The sequence below is a fragment of the Archocentrus centrarchus genome, chromosome 1 (genome assembly GCF_007364275.1).
Source record: "Archocentrus centrarchus isolate MPI-CPG fArcCen1 chromosome 1, fArcCen1, whole genome shotgun sequence".
Classification (NCBI taxonomy): domain Eukaryota; kingdom Metazoa; phylum Chordata; class Actinopteri; order Cichliformes; family Cichlidae; genus Archocentrus; species Archocentrus centrarchus.
Window position 1 is genome coordinate 27,600,686 of NC_044346.1, and position 15,604 is coordinate 27,616,289.

The 15,604-nt window shown below is 39.2% G+C and overlaps 1 protein-coding gene across 1 annotated transcript; it reads right to left on the reverse strand.

The window, feature by feature from the left end:
* Positions 1-361: 361 nt before the first annotated feature.
* Positions 362-13,018, reverse strand: LOC115783062 (von Willebrand factor A domain-containing protein 7-like). Its single transcript, XM_030733702.1, has 18 exons — positions 12,802-13,018; positions 12,204-12,428; positions 11,320-11,527; positions 10,670-10,755; positions 10,465-10,558; positions 8,871-8,999; positions 8,582-8,768; positions 5,645-5,814; positions 5,297-5,409; positions 4,928-5,044; positions 4,354-4,542; positions 4,134-4,269; positions 3,869-4,021; positions 3,652-3,744; positions 3,328-3,437; positions 1,851-2,015; positions 1,253-1,576; positions 362-881 (listed from the first exon to the last, which is right to left on the reverse strand). The coding sequence occupies exons 2-18, from the start codon at positions 12,396-12,398 to the stop codon at positions 420-422; spliced, it is 2,931 nt and encodes a 976-aa protein (XP_030589562.1). The 5' UTR covers positions 12,399-12,428; positions 12,802-13,018; the 3' UTR covers positions 362-419.
* Positions 13,019-15,604: the final 2,586 nt, after the last annotated feature.

The window sequence follows — 15,604 nt, forward strand, 5'->3', positions numbered from 1 at the left end:
ATCAGAAAGTTCTAGACTAACTTCTCTCTCATCTTGAGGACTGGCCACAGAACGTACAATTAGAACATCGCCAACGTCACCATGTTCTGTCATTAATCTGGACAAGCTTTCTCTGTATTGATTAAATTAGAACATCAGGAAGAAGATGTGCCATGACTGAGAGGAATCTGGGTCATGAAAAACCAGCTGGAACAAGCCTGAATGGCGAAGGTCAACTCATAGCACTCAGAGATTGTTTATGCTTAGATAACAGGCTGTATAAAAATGTTTTGGTTACACAGGAACATGGGCTCAGAGAGAGAGAGCGCACACACAGGCTGTCTCTTCTGAGTCCCCACATGCATGTTTTACTTTTTAATTGAAGTGTTTCAGGTGTCTTCCTTCACAAAAAACCTGTTTACCTGACAATTTGTTCTCTTTCACTTCCAGGGTACAGAAAACACGACACTGATCCATAGAATGGTTGATATGTTCAAAGTGTGCCCCCTAGAGGATGTTGTTTTAACTGCAGATGTACTCACAGGAGTAGTTGTTGTCACAGGGGTTGTTGTTGTCATAGGTGTGGTAAGAATTACAGCCTTTCCCACACATGTCCCCACATTTCCTGCACTATCTACAGCAGTCAGCTCCACTGTCTGTGAGCAGCAGGAGGCAATATAGGTAACTGCAGTAATGTTTTCACCCCCTGATCCAACTGCTGTGCTAATATTCAGAGTACCATTCCCTTGGTGGATGGTGACACTCTCAATGCCAGTTCCATTGATGCCATCAGTGAGATTAGCAATGAACTCCCACTGGGAGGAAGCACAGAGCGATGAAGAGGAGGCGCAGGTTCCTGATGTACTGACTACCTGGCACACTGGGCGGTTAATATCTGTCACCTGGAGACAGAGATACAGAAAGGGTGGAAAGGAGTTGGTTGGGTATGTGTCATCCCAATTATTTAAGGTAAAGGGCGAAGAACAAGAATAAAACCCTTGCATGTGATTTCAAAACAAGTGACAATTTAACAATAATTCACAAGAGAAGAATGACACACAAAGATCCTTAGTGTAACTACAAAACATCAATATTAATTCAAATGAAATGTAAAACATGGCTAAAGATGCAAGGAGGAAATGTGACTTTGAAAGAAAATTAACACAAAATCTGTTTTTCTTTTTAATTTTGTTTGTTTGGTAAATTATGTATTGGACGACTAGTTATTAAAGAGTTAAGAGTAATGTTGAAAAATATCAACATTTTCTCTTACCTTGGAAGTCACAGAAAACCTGAGAACAGCATAGTTGATGTCGGTGGCAGCAGCGTTTTCTGCCTCAATGGTAAGGGTCACATCAGTTCCTGATGCAGCACTGGATGGAGCTGTTAGGGTCACAGTACCATTGGCTTTACCTCCACTTCCTGTTAAAATAGTAACACTAGTAGGTGAAGTAGAAGCATAGCTGCGGTCATTGCTGACTCGCACTGTAAACGTCCCAGTTCCAGAGTCATCAATAACTCCACCAGTAGTTGTGGAGACTGTGAATGGGATGGAGATAGTGGTGCCTGGCTCTATGTTGGTATTACTGGCTTGGGTCTGAACAAGTGGAGAGAAAGGGAAGCAGGCAGAGGAAAACAGAAAGATAAATTTATTAGGAAAATATTACTTTTAACATCATAGACAAAATGTTGATGTATCTTGATATGACTTGACACTCTAAGAAGTATAGTAGGAATGTCTGCTGTTTGTGATTTGAGTATATGACTGTTATAACAATTAGAAACAGTAAAATAAATCAATGTAAAAATGCTTCAATTCATATATGGCGACATTAAAAATTCTTCAGAAAGCACACAGTAACTGTTCTCACAGTGACAGAGATGCTGGTGGTCTTGATCTGTGTGGACGCTTGTCTCTGAAAGGTGCTTGAAGTGGATTTAGAAGTGGAGCTGCTGTCCTCTCCTTTCAGGATAAGCACAAATTCACCTGCTGGGACTCCACTAAATGTCACCAGGAAATTCCCACTTCCTAATGACTGCATGAGACAAGAAGGAGTAACAAGTACTGTTATCAGATTATCAGTGTAACTACATCTGTATTGCAGAGTAGGACAATTGCTGGGACTAACTGTGGACCTTGCGACAAGATATTCATGTATTTAAGATATGAAAATTAGCTGCTTCCTGAGCCCCCACAGTCTCTGATTGGAAAGAAGTGGTTAATGAGATTTACATAATGGAAGCAATTACTTTTTCCATCCGCCTTAAGAAAAGTAAATTTATTGACCTATGGCTTAAATGGGTCAGATACATAAAAAGATTAAAACCAGACTTTACAGAAGTATTGTATTAGTAATCTTTGTTCCCTTTGTCTCCTTCATCCTTTGCTTGGTTTAATTTCTTGTGTCCCCCACTCTTTTGTCTCAAATAAGATAATTGATTAGCATATTTGTATAATGCAAATTTTTTTCTCCTTTAATTATTTATATTCTTCTTCTTTTTTTTTCTCTCTCTCCCGAATGTTGCAAAGTTTATATATAACTTGTAAAAATGAAAAGTTAGCAAATGGTTATATTATTCCATCTTTTGTTTTTATGGTTCCTTTTCCTATTTCACAATTAAAAAAAAAGAGAAAATTAGCTGCTATGAAATATACTGAAAAAAATCAATCAATGTATTAAATTGATGTCCTAGATACATGAATTCACACAATGATTATTCGGCTATACAATGTCAAATTTTGCTATATTTGGCAGTATGCCAGAATTTTTTAACTGTGGCAGCATTTCTTATGTTCACCAGCAATGACCAGTTTTCCAGAGCTGGAAATGTGAGAAACTGTTTCATGACCTTGTTTCAGCCTAGCTCTATTTGTCAAACAGAAGGCCTCCAATTTGTATGTAGAATACTTATTATTTAGTATTTGTCTCACTGTGCTTACATGGACTTTAACATTAACATTGGTTTATGTTAAATTGGTTTCTCTGAGCATTACACAATCTGACCTTGGGGTGAATTCGCTGGGATGTCCACTCCTGGGAAGACTGTGTCATTGCATTAACACACACACACTTGAATGTTCCAGAACAGTACAGAGGTACTCACACTTGCTGATGATTAATTAATCAAGTGCATTTGAATAGCAGCACCTAGCTGCAACTTGCTCTTATAATTCCTATTGAAACAGTAAGGGTGTATTTAGTTTTTCACAGAACTGCACAGATTCCTGTGAAAACTCTTTTCACATTTTTTACAGTATCGATGTAAAACCTCTCATTGCCAGAAGGGGGAGACAAAAGATCTGCACTGCAGGTTTAATTTAATCAAGTATAATAATATGTGACATACCTGCAGTGATCCATTGACCTCTGTTAGACCTGAGCTGTCAAAAAGAGTGACCTCAGTGACCTTTACTGTGTCACTTCCTGTCACTGTGATCAAGATGCTGGTATTACCACCTGAAAGAGCAGTAAAGAAATGCCCTTAGAGAGAAACATAATCTGCACAAATAAAGTAGGTAAGCTATAAGACAGAATAGGTTGGGCTTTACTGACTAAATAAAACATGATGGCGCATAAAGTCTTTTGAGACTAGCGGACAATGTAGAAAAAACAACAGAATGTTTTAAACTATAAACAATGAAGCAAACAATCCCCATAAAAGTTGCCTGACCTGAGAGAGGACGTCCTTCCTTCAGACTGAAGTCCCCATGGGCTCCTTCAAGCTCTTCGACAAGGTTATAAATGAAGTTCACTGAACTTTGACCTAACAAACACAACATAGCTCACAAAGGGTGCAAGTTATACAGTTGACACAGAGCTAATAAATAAAATCTCTGAAAACATCTTGTGTAACTCAGTGGCTAAAAGTCAGCTATCATAGTACTGACCTGTGACCTTAACAGAGTAGGGGTTGTTTGAGCTAATGCTGATTTGCCATAGCCCTGTTTGATTATCAGCATTGAGGCTTAAACGACGCAAGTTTCCTGTTTTGGTGAAGGATGCCAAAGGACCGCTGGACTGACTGGAATTCTGAGATACACCTGGAGGGGGGGGAGGGCAAACAGTTATAAAGATGTTTTCAATGTGGTGATGTAGGAAGTAAAATATTGATGGAAGAGCCTTAGATTTGAGAGACATTTGTGATGACTAAACCTGTGGAGCTGGTGAGGCTGAAGGTGAGAGGTGAGGCTCCTGTGATGTAAACAGTTACGCTCCTTAATAAACCATCAACAGTAAAAGTAAAATTGTCAGGCCTTCCAGGATTCCTTGCTGCCTGAAAAACTGTCACCTTAGAGAGGAAGGAGCAAAAGGTCACATTTAGTCACACTGTGTGATCTTCAGTCAGATCTGATTCTCTCCTTTGATGTCTTACCACGGCGCTGGCTGATGAATCTTCTATAATATTGGTAACCAGAGAGAGTTCTGACTTAGTGACCTGAATGACCTGACCTCCAGAGGCTTGAGCTAGGTCTTGGTACAGCTGGACATCAGATTGAGCCACACCCTGTGGGGTTCTGCGACGCCGTCGACTGAGCGAGATACGTGTCAACATGAAATTAACCTGCAAGCATAAAGAAACAACTATTAAGAATCCTCTTCACTTTTAAGGATCACATACCTAAATCCGAATTAAAAACATTTTTTATAATGAAGATGAAAGATGAACGAGAGGCAGTGAGCTAAGCCAGGAGGCTCCAGTTTGGTGACAGCTTTCAGGCCTGATGCCTTTGAGAGAAGATGAAAACAAGAGAAAAAGGAAAGGAAGGTGTGGCACAGAAACAAGAATATGTGGGTGTGTGGGGTACATAGTCATTTATAGATGTCTGTGGTCCCATATATTGTTTTCCACTTAGATGGAAACAGATGGAATTTAAATAATCAGTTGTTTTCATGCCAGAATTTATTGACTTTTTAAGAGCACGGATGGGTAGAATGTTAACTCTTACCTTAGATTTGGTGCTCTCTATAAGGGCAGTAACGGTGCTTTTCATGTTGACATCTTTAGCTGGAGCATCAGTGAAGACAAAAATCTCAGAGAAGGGTGGAGCTGCTGTCAGTGCAAGCTATTATAAGACAGAACAAAGTGTTGAAAATGGTTAAATTAATAATTAAAAACTCAACAAATCTGAGTGAAATGTAAGATTTCTATCCGCCTGAAGTACAGATGTGGAATAATAAAAGTAAATCTCCTGGGTATTTTAAATAGAACTGTGTCATGGCAGTTTGACAATACTGTGAAAGGTCCAGTTCATTCTAAATCGAATATGAGATTTTGTTCTTTAATAGAGCTAAACTATCACATGTCCTGTTAATACCTGCAGTCCAGACAAAGCCATTTCTGGGATGTCTCCTCCTCCACTTGCAGTCAGTCTGTTGATGTGTTCTTTGAAGACGTCTGCATTAGCAGTCATAATCAGTGGTCCAAAATCTGGATATAGACACATTACTAATATATTAGCAAATTACTACATTATGCCTTTGGTTTGTTAAGCATTTGATACAAACACAGTTGTTATCATATTCTTATTTATGTGAAAGCAAAAAAAAAAAAAAAATAGCCACCAAATTTTTGTCAGATGCAGCTTAAGGTCACAAGATGTTATTTAAACAACAACTTTCTTTGCTATGTATTAAAATACAAATGCTTCCTGTAAACTATTTACCTGGGTCATTGAAAGGTACCAATATGTAAGCAGAGGGCTCCTGTTCTGTTCCCCTTTTTCCATCAATGATGTCAAAAGAAGCCCTCTTTGCTTCAGCAATGTCACCACCCATACTGCTTGTTGTGTCTAAGACAAAACACAACACGGAAGTCTGGGAGAGGCCCATCAATCTGTAGAAACAAACATATTATTCATGGGGTTTCTTTTCTGCTGAGTATGGGTAATTATGCTCAATTTTCAATGTACTATGATTTCTATGCTTAGCATAGAAGGTATAAGGGAAAGCCACCAAACATTGGCAAGAGAAACTAAAATCACCAGCCACTTTATTAGGAACACATGTTATCTGCTTGTTATAACAAGTATTTAATCAGTCAATCACATGGCATCAAACTAACCCATTTAGGCATGTAGACAAGCTCAAGACATCCTGCTGAAGTTCAAATCGAGCATTAGAATGGGGAAGAAAGGTGATTTAAGTAACTTGAACTTGGCATGGTTGTTGGTGCCAGACAGGCTAGTCGGAATCTTTCAGAAACTGCTGCTCTATTGGGATATTCCCACACAACCTTCACCAGTGTTTCCAGAGAATCCTAACCCTGAGAAAGAAAATATCCAATGAGCAGCAATTCTCTAGGTGAAAATGTCTTGTTGATGTCAGAGGTCAGAGGAGAATGGCCAGACTGCTTTAAGCTGACAGGAAGGAAATAACCCTTAATTACAACTGGGTATGCAGAAGAACATCTCTGAATGCCCAACACATAAAACCTTAAAGCAGATGGGCTACAGCAGCAGAAGACGACCCTGAGTGCTAGTCCTGTCTCAAGATTGAAACTGAGAAAAGGCTATCAGCAACTGGACAGACACAGGGGCAGTCTATCTTAATATCTCTATTTGATCAGCACCAGAATATAGGGCCATACACAACACTACCTCAGACAATGTAAAAATATTGTTGTTTTTTCCCCACTAAGAGAATCTTAAAATCTTTATGACATATATACCTTACAGTTATCTTACTGTAGTTTTTGAACTATGTCAGACAACTTAAAAATAGTGTTGTCATTGATGTTATTGTTTGTATATTTCTAATCTTTGAAAAAAATGTCTTAGTTTGTTGTTTTTTTCCCTGAAAATGGTACCAAATATCAAGCATTTTTCTGGGTATTAGTAAAAAGTTTGAAATTCTAGTACCCATCTTCAGATGGCCGCTTCCAGCAGGATAACATGCCACGTCACAAAGCTCAGATCATCTCAAAATGACAATGAGTTTACTGTCCTCAAAAGGTCTCCACAGTCACCAAATCCATTATTACTTTGGGATGTAGTTGAATAAGACGTTCACATCATCAGTGTCCAGCTGACAAATATGCAGCAACTGTTTGATGATATCATGTCAATATGGACCAAAATCTCTGAGGGATGTTTCCAGCACCTTGTTGAATCTATGACATTAATCATTAAAACAGTTCTGAAGGCAAAAGGTGGTCCAACCTAGTACTAGCAGTGTGCCTATTACAATGGCTGATTGGTATATATCTAAAGTATCAGGTCACTGAAAAGCAGGAGTCACTGAGACATGCCGACCAGTCATCCAGAAATCCAAGCCCTCCACATGTCTACTTGATCCTCTCCCCACAGTTCTTGTTAAATCCTGCCTCTCCTCTCTCCTTCCCTTCATATCAGCCATTATTCACTCATCTCTTACCACTGGAATTGTTCCCACTCAGCTGTCACCCCAATTCTGATCCCAGCAACTACAATAATCTTCACCCCATCTCTAATTTACCTTTCATTTCCAAAACACTTGAAAAAAACGTTGCTATTCAACTTCACACCCATTTAGCCCAAAACGAACCATTCCAGTCTGCCCCCCATAGCACAGAAACTGCTGTACTCAAAGCAGTTTCTATGCTAATGACCTTATCATTGCAGGTGATTCCAGACTTCCTCATTCTCCTTGATCTGAGTGCGACCTTTGACACTATCTCCCATACCATCCTCCTCAACAGATTATCTTCTATTGGCATCACCCACACCACTCTTCACTGGTTCAAATCTTATCTCACAGGCTGCACTCAGTTCACCCAGCTTAAGTCTTTACGCCCCTCTTGGCAATATCTTCCACAAATTCAGCATCCATTTCCATTGCTTTGTGGATGACACCCAGCTCTACTTATCCACCAGACCTAACTCTTCCCTCCCACCCTCCTCCCTCACCACCTGCTTATCTGAAATCAAATCCTGGATCACCTCAAACTTCCTTAAATTAAACAGCGACAAAACTGAGTTCCTCCTTGTCGGAACAAAATCCACCTTATCCAAAGTTGGCAGTTTCTCCCTCTCAATTGACAGCTCCTCAGTTTCCCCCTCCCCTCAGGTTAAGAGTCTGGGTGTCATCCTTGACAGCACTTTATCTTTACACTCCCATATAAATAATATTACGCGGTCTGCATATTTCCACCTACGAAACATAAAACATCTCCACCCCTCCTTCTCCCCGCATACCACCTACATCCTTGTTCATAGTCTTGTTACCTCCCGTATTGATTACTGTAACTCTCTTTTATTTAGGCTTCCTCACAAATCCCCCCAGAAGCTTCAAATGGTTCAAAACTCAGCCGCTCGCATTTTCACCAAAACCACCTCATTTCACCACATCACCCCAGTCCTACAGCAGCTCCAATGGCTCCTAGTTCAATTCAGAATTCAGTTCAAAATCCTCCTGTACGCATTTCAGGCCATCCACAACCTCGCCCCTCCTTATCTAGCCCAACTTCTTCATATCACCTCCTCCTCCTGCACCCTCCGGCGCTTACAAATAAAATGTACTATTATTATGCCTTCATATTTATTTTATATTCTGTGCTTTAACTCTATTTGTTCCTCTTATGTGAGACTACAAAATAGCTCAGATATACAGTAGCTAGCCTATACCTCATGAAGTTTCTGTCTCCAGCAGCTAATCTGATGTCCTCCAGTAGCTCCATAGTAGCATGAGTAGCCAGATCAGCTGCATCATGGTGAAACAAGCCATGACTGGAATCAAGTGTATCCTTATTGATGCCCCCCACTGGATCCTTCCTGCTTGTGCGGTCAAAAAATCCACCATGGCTGCATTTACCTTGGGACAAGGACAACATTTTAATCATGTCATCAAAAAAATATCCACACAATACAAAAACTTTAATGCAACACACCAATACAGATGATTTCTCCAAGTTACCTGCAGGTTTTGATGAGAAGAAGATGTTGAAGTAGCCTGAAGTCAGAAGCCCTCGCTGCAGCACGTCAGGCAGAATGTTGTTAGTACAGTTGTCTCCTATACAATTTCTGCAAGTTGGAGTACTTGGTCCTGTAGCAATATCAAATAACACAGAAATAAAAAGATGGTAAAATTAAACCTGTAGTTAATAATTTGGCTCAACATTGCTTAACATTCTTAAAATATTTACAAGCATTTTTTTTTTTCTTTCTCAGCTCTCAGCAGAGACGGTCGCACTTTTCTTCTCTCCCCAGCCCTTCCTTTTTCCCCTGCTTTGCTGCTTGCTGCTTTAGAGCCTCTCTTCACACAACTTCTGAACTGGAATTTATAATTATGGATCTGGTCAGCTGGTCTCTCAACGCCATTGTTTTTGATCAATTTTTCACCATGAGGAGATTGGGGGAAGGAGAACCCTGTTCCCTCTTATCAATTGACATTCCAGCTGGCTACGTTATGGATTCCTGTGTGGTGTGGAAGATGACGTGCCTGGCCGTATTGTCAATGGAATACACACACATTTGGCTTATTGACACTGGGGTTTCTCCGAATTGGACCGGGAGATACCTGGTTTGTCGTTGCAATTCAGGAAGTCTAGGCAGCTGTCTGGCCTTGGTAAGGCTGCTTATGACGGGAGCGCGGGAAGGGTACAGACTCAAACTCAGACTCTGTCTATCTGGAGCTGATTCTGAGGGGTAAGATCTTGGAGATGTATGTATCTGTTTCTGCACGGCGAAGGAACGAGCCAAGAAGATTCGGATGAATTGGATTTTTCGCCACAGAGAGGTGCCAGTAAGACTGAAGGCTGTCAACAATTTAATCAGTACAGTCTGTACCAAAACAAGTCATAGAATCAGGAATTTGACTCCCTGGTGGCCTTGGACTGCCGCTTATCAAATTGTCTCCGGGATGTTTGTAAACAGATGCTCTACGCCCCCGCCGTCCTGTCTTCTTCTGACCTGTGTTGGACTGATCTCCCTGACCTAGCTGCTGATGAACTCTACATCTTATCAGAACTGTTAGCTGAGGAGGGAGTTTGAGTCAGCCCCACAGTAGCCCGACCCCCCCCCCCCCCCCCCCCCCACTCGCCTCCGCTGGCTCCTCTGTCCATCCCTCCCCACCTTAGTGCTCCCATGCTATATGTTTCTGCCCTGTCACAGAGGTTTTTGTAACCTTATACTGTGTATGTGTGAATGTATACAAAGTATGAGATGATTTTTTTCCTCACTCATCCCTATATGTTTTCACTATTGTTTCTGTCTTTTTAATGGCAGCGCCTCCAGAAGGGGGGCAGCATGGCCACAGTTCACCTATCTCCCCATGTTTGTTCTGTTTGTCTTCTTGGATGGGTGTTGTTAACTGTAATTTCCCCATTGTGGGATCAATAAAGTATTGTCATCAAATACTACTTGAAGCAGTGCTTAGTACTCATCAAGTGACATGAAGAAAAACTATCAATCAATTTCATATCACTGAATATTATTTATTACATTTTAATCTTCATCTTTTTTAAACTGAAATTCTCATCTTTCAACAAAGACACTGGGTGGGGGGGTACCTGCCAGGTTTTGAAGAGGTTGGTCAGGACTGATTAGAGCACTGTATGGAGCTTTTTTCCCCAGTTCCACCCAGTTACTGTGGCTGTAGAAGTCCTTGATATACAGAATAAGAAACTAATTACACCACTTTTGCACTTTTTAAATTATACGGTTCTGTCATCTAACACTCTCAAAGATTGGTAGTAAAATAAGTATCAATCCTACCTGTAGGGTGTGACAGATTTGCCCTAGAGTCCACCGTCCTGTGTTAAAGTTTTCTAGCTTGACGCTGGCCTTCACCGCAGACACACCTCATTATCAAAATACTAGAGATTATTAGATACAAGCTACAATAGTTTAGTTTGTATTACAACATGAGGTTAACACGAAGTGTCTATTATATCTTACTGAAAGAGGAAATCCATCAACTGACAAAATGTATTCAGATAAAAAAAGTCACAAAAAAACAGCTGTAGAAATCTTTTCTGTTTTTCAGCACTCTTTACATCCGACACAAAACAGAGGATTACAATGTATGTGAGTTTCAAAGTTCTTATTTTTTATTATTTGTTGTGTATTAAATTATAATTTACCATGAGCCTGTAACTTATTTTTAATTCCCTAGATAAATGACTTCAAAGTATCTAAGACTTTTGTGGGAACTGGTGCAAACCACATGCACCTTAAATGCAACAAAAATGCCTTTTAGATAGTGTTTTTTCCATTCTGTTATTTGTAAAAATCTTGTTTTAATTTTCTAGGCATTTTCCATGTGGCAGCTGAATACTGTAGGTCTGTATTCAAAACAGTTAGTTATGGACAATATATAAAACTGTTAATTGTGTTCCGGCTTATTGTGTCAAGTTTTGATGTACCTTTTGTGATGATATCCCGTCCCCTCTGGAAGGTCTCATCGTCAAAATGGCGCTCTGCACTCAGCACAAACATTTGGTCCACTAATGCATTGCTGAGGTACATAGTAGCAATGGAAATTTCAAACTTGATGGTGGAAAGGCGAGATGTGGAGATACCTGCAGATGAGCAGGCCCTTTGCACCTTGTCAGCTGACAAGCTGTTATCAATCTGGAGACAAGGAATTTGTATATTCCAACATCTTAACCATGTTACTCTTTTGTTAACCAGTATTTGTACTACCTACAGCACTATAAGTGGGAGTTGTGTTATCTCATCAGCAGCAGCAATAGGGATATTGTCTATTTGTCATGTGCTCTTTTAAGCACAAAATGTTATCATTATTATTATTTTTTTTAATTAATCTATAAGTGAGCCAATAACTCTTATTTTCCAGCTCTTTGATACTGATTAGCCACAACATTAAAACTATTGTCCCAATATTGTGTAATGTGGTGGCACCAAAACATTTGCAGCAATTGAGCCCTTGTGGATCGGGCTTGTTTGGGCACATCCCAGAAGGGCTGTATTAGATTAAGATCTAGGAAACCTGTTTGGGGAAATCACTGTTGTCACGGAGAACCTCTGCTACAGAAAAGTGTGCCCAGATGTGACGCCCACATGAATATCAGGACACAAGATTTCATAGCAGAACACTGAATTGTAACAAGAACAATGTTCTTCACGTCATTTGTCAGTGGTTTGATGTATTTCTCCACTCACCAACATTAGAATGTAAATAATACATATTCTTTAGTTAGTGTAAAACACTAAGTAAAGCACACACATATTTTAATGCATCACTGTTCTTGTAATGTTTCTTTTTAAGAGTGGCTTTCCAACTCACAATCAGGCTGAAATTCAGTCCCTTAGAAGCAGCGATATCTCGGCAGACCTCCGCTGTCTTTTGAAGGACCGCCATACGTGTGATGTCACGGTGAGTTATGGAAGTCGATGAGAGGAGTGGTTTGAAGCTATGAATGAGACCTGGCAAAGAGAGGACCAGCACCTCCAGAAGCATCACTGTGTGCCTGGCAGCCATAGTCGAAAAGCAGACGACAGGATGGTAACGCTGAAAGAAACAGAAATCTAGATGTAATCAGGCACAAAGAAGTTACGAATGTGAAACAGTGCAACAAATAGCAAGTAAAAACAGCTGAGAAAGAAAGAGAAGCAACCCTCCCCCAGAAAAGTAAGCCAAAAAAAAGGAAAATGATGTTATCAGAATTTTGATATTCACAGTAAACTGAGTAATGCTGTTAAACACACTGATAACATCAGCACTACATGTGATGAGTTTAATATAGAAAACAGTAAAGAAAAATACATGGGAAATACAGACCCAAAAATGCTTATACTAGTAAAAATTACAGATGGTACAGTAGATGTTAAATATTACCAACAAAATAATAATAAAATTTGATAAGTTTTATTTTTGATCTTACCTGTGTGAACTGCTTTTAAGTAGCTTTGCTTCAGTTTTCAGCACTTCTCCAGTGTTAGACTTTGAGGTTTGCTCTCAGGTAGATTATATTGTATACAGACGTGTGTTTTCTATTTAAACTCGAGGCCTGTATCTGAGTGTGCATTGTGTGTGTGTGCGTGTATGCTCATTTGTTCCTCTTATAGCTGTGACCCTCTTAAGCCAATGAATTCCTTGGAAGAACTCCCACACAAACTGTTTTTGTTTTTTGTGCATGCTTCCGTGAGATTAAAGGTGCGAATGCATTTGTTTCAGTCAAAGCAACACATCCTGAACAGGTTGCTAATCTGTCACTTATATAAAAAATAGAGCTGAGCAATCTAAGTCCTATGAATCTATGAGGACTCTTTTCAGTTAGAGGAAAAGATCATTGTATAAGTTGTTTGAGTATAGGCTTGGATGTGGTATGGATTATGGGCTGGACGTAAGGGGAACAGATACTGTGAGCAAACCAGTTTCTCAGCAGTTTGACTCTGATGTGCTTGTACTTGTGCTGAGTTGTGGGCAATTTTTCTCTTTCTGTTCCTATTAGAACCAGCATTGTGTTCTTCTGTGAAGGGAATAAAACACACAGTTTTATGAATTTTTTTTTCTAAATTTCCCCATGGATAAGTCATTTCTTAGAAAAGGACACTGTAATGAATTTCTAAAGAAAGTAGTTTATTTAGAACATGAATCCATATGTTGCAACTTTAGGACAGGAAGACTCACGATGTGCATTTTTAGCAGCACATTTTTATAGAACACACACAGACACACTCTCTCCAGACTCCCAGAACAAAAGCTGACCACCTTTTCTGTGTCTGTCAACATACTTATGACAGTAACAGTAACAAAATATCACACCAATACAAAATAACACTACTTCAGTAATAAAAATTTGTAAACACTAAAAAAAAATCAACGTCCTTACAGCAGGAAATAAACGATAACTTAAAGTCTCACCCACCAGTTTAGATCTCCGAAGCAGAAAAATTAAAGTGTTCGTTGGAGCTTATTTTCATGTTGCATTCACAAAGGATATGCACACATGATTTCTCAGAACTGCTGTTAACCATTAACTGCCAGCTTAAGCTGATTCATATAAAAATCAAAGATTTACCCTGAAGTTATTTGAAAACAGTGGTTAAGTAGTAGACACTGTCTGAGTCAGGATGTAAAATACGGTTAACTCATAATATTTTGCTACTTTTTAGTTAATATATTATATGGGCAAACATTGACCTGCAGCCTAACAATAGACAGCATTTTACTTTAGTCCACAAAAACTATTCCAACAATTATAATAGAATGATTCTTAATAAATGGATGGTAAAACCTTATGCACCTTTATTTACTTCTATAACAACACCAAAAAGTACAAATGGCTAAAAACTATGCCCCTTCACATTCCCTGCTGTCTTAATTTTCATTTATAGAAGGTCTTATAAAGGCTTAAAAATCATTTTGATTTTAACTTGAAACGGGATATATGTATATTCACTTGGCTGAGTCATTACCTGATTGTGAAAACTGGGAAGAAAAAACAAACAATCAGACAAAGAGAAAACTTAGGTGTGAAAAGCTGTTCTTAACAGAGGTTTAAGAGTTTCTTAGGCAGAGGAGAAAAGGCAAAAAGACAAAGAGACAGATGCTAAATAACAATGAGTGAGCTTGTGTAGAAATTTCTGATTGAGGCCACATATTTGCTGCCAAATACAAATGCAATAATGCCCCAGTGTAATCTTATGACAAATATATTTGTCAACCTAAAAATTGCAGCACTTCATAAAGTATTACTTGGGTCTTTTGCAACCATTCACACAATCGCAGCTTTCACAGCCTCAGTAGTTTCATTATTAACGAAAGACTTGCTGGCTCACAAAAGAACATTCATGCACATAGAGACTGTGCCCTCTGTTGTAACTGATTATTTTCTGTGTTAATATTTGATATTAACGGGGCAACCAGCATTCTTCTACCTTCCAGAGACTCTTGGGGCCCTAGGCAAAAACTTACACAGAGCTCCAGCATTCATCACTATTATCTTACAAATAATCTGACCACCACCAGTAAAAGCAGTTGCATAAAACTGTAGTTAAAAATGACTCCTGTTGTCATTGGGTCAGGTCAACTAGTCAGGTCAGCTGCCTGGGGCCCCAAGCAGTTGCCTGATGTTATGCTGTGCCTTTCATCATAGTAAATAAACTTAACCACACAAATATGACAATACAGTAACATGCATGTGACCAGGCTGCTGAGCAAACAGGCCTCTATTTTTTGCTGTTGTCAGCTTAGACTAAAAGAAGAAGCACACTCACTCATTGCATTGCACTGTACAATAATCATAACACCAGCAACCTTGATATCAGTTCTTTGATATTTTGCTGGTGACGATGGGCCTATTTGTCAAGTTCTCTCTCTCTCTCTTTTTTCTTTTTTTTTTAAATCAAAGTGACAAATGTCATGAAAGAACTCACCAGGGTTTGCCTTGTCAGAGTCTTATGAAAATCACATCTCACAGTGGGACATTTTTCTTTGACTGGTGAGGCACCACTGGGGGTAGGAAACTGAAACTTAACTGAAACTGCCATTTCTATTTGTCTCATGGAGAAGCTGTAGTCAATGTAAACAATAGCATCAGAAAGATCCTGGTGAAAATGTGTACATCTACAAGGTGCTTTAAATTTTTATTTTTTTTGTGGTGGTAATGAAATCTTAGTAATGTGTTAAATCAGATAGAGGGAATCTCATATAAAAAACCTTAAAAAAAATCTTAACTGTAC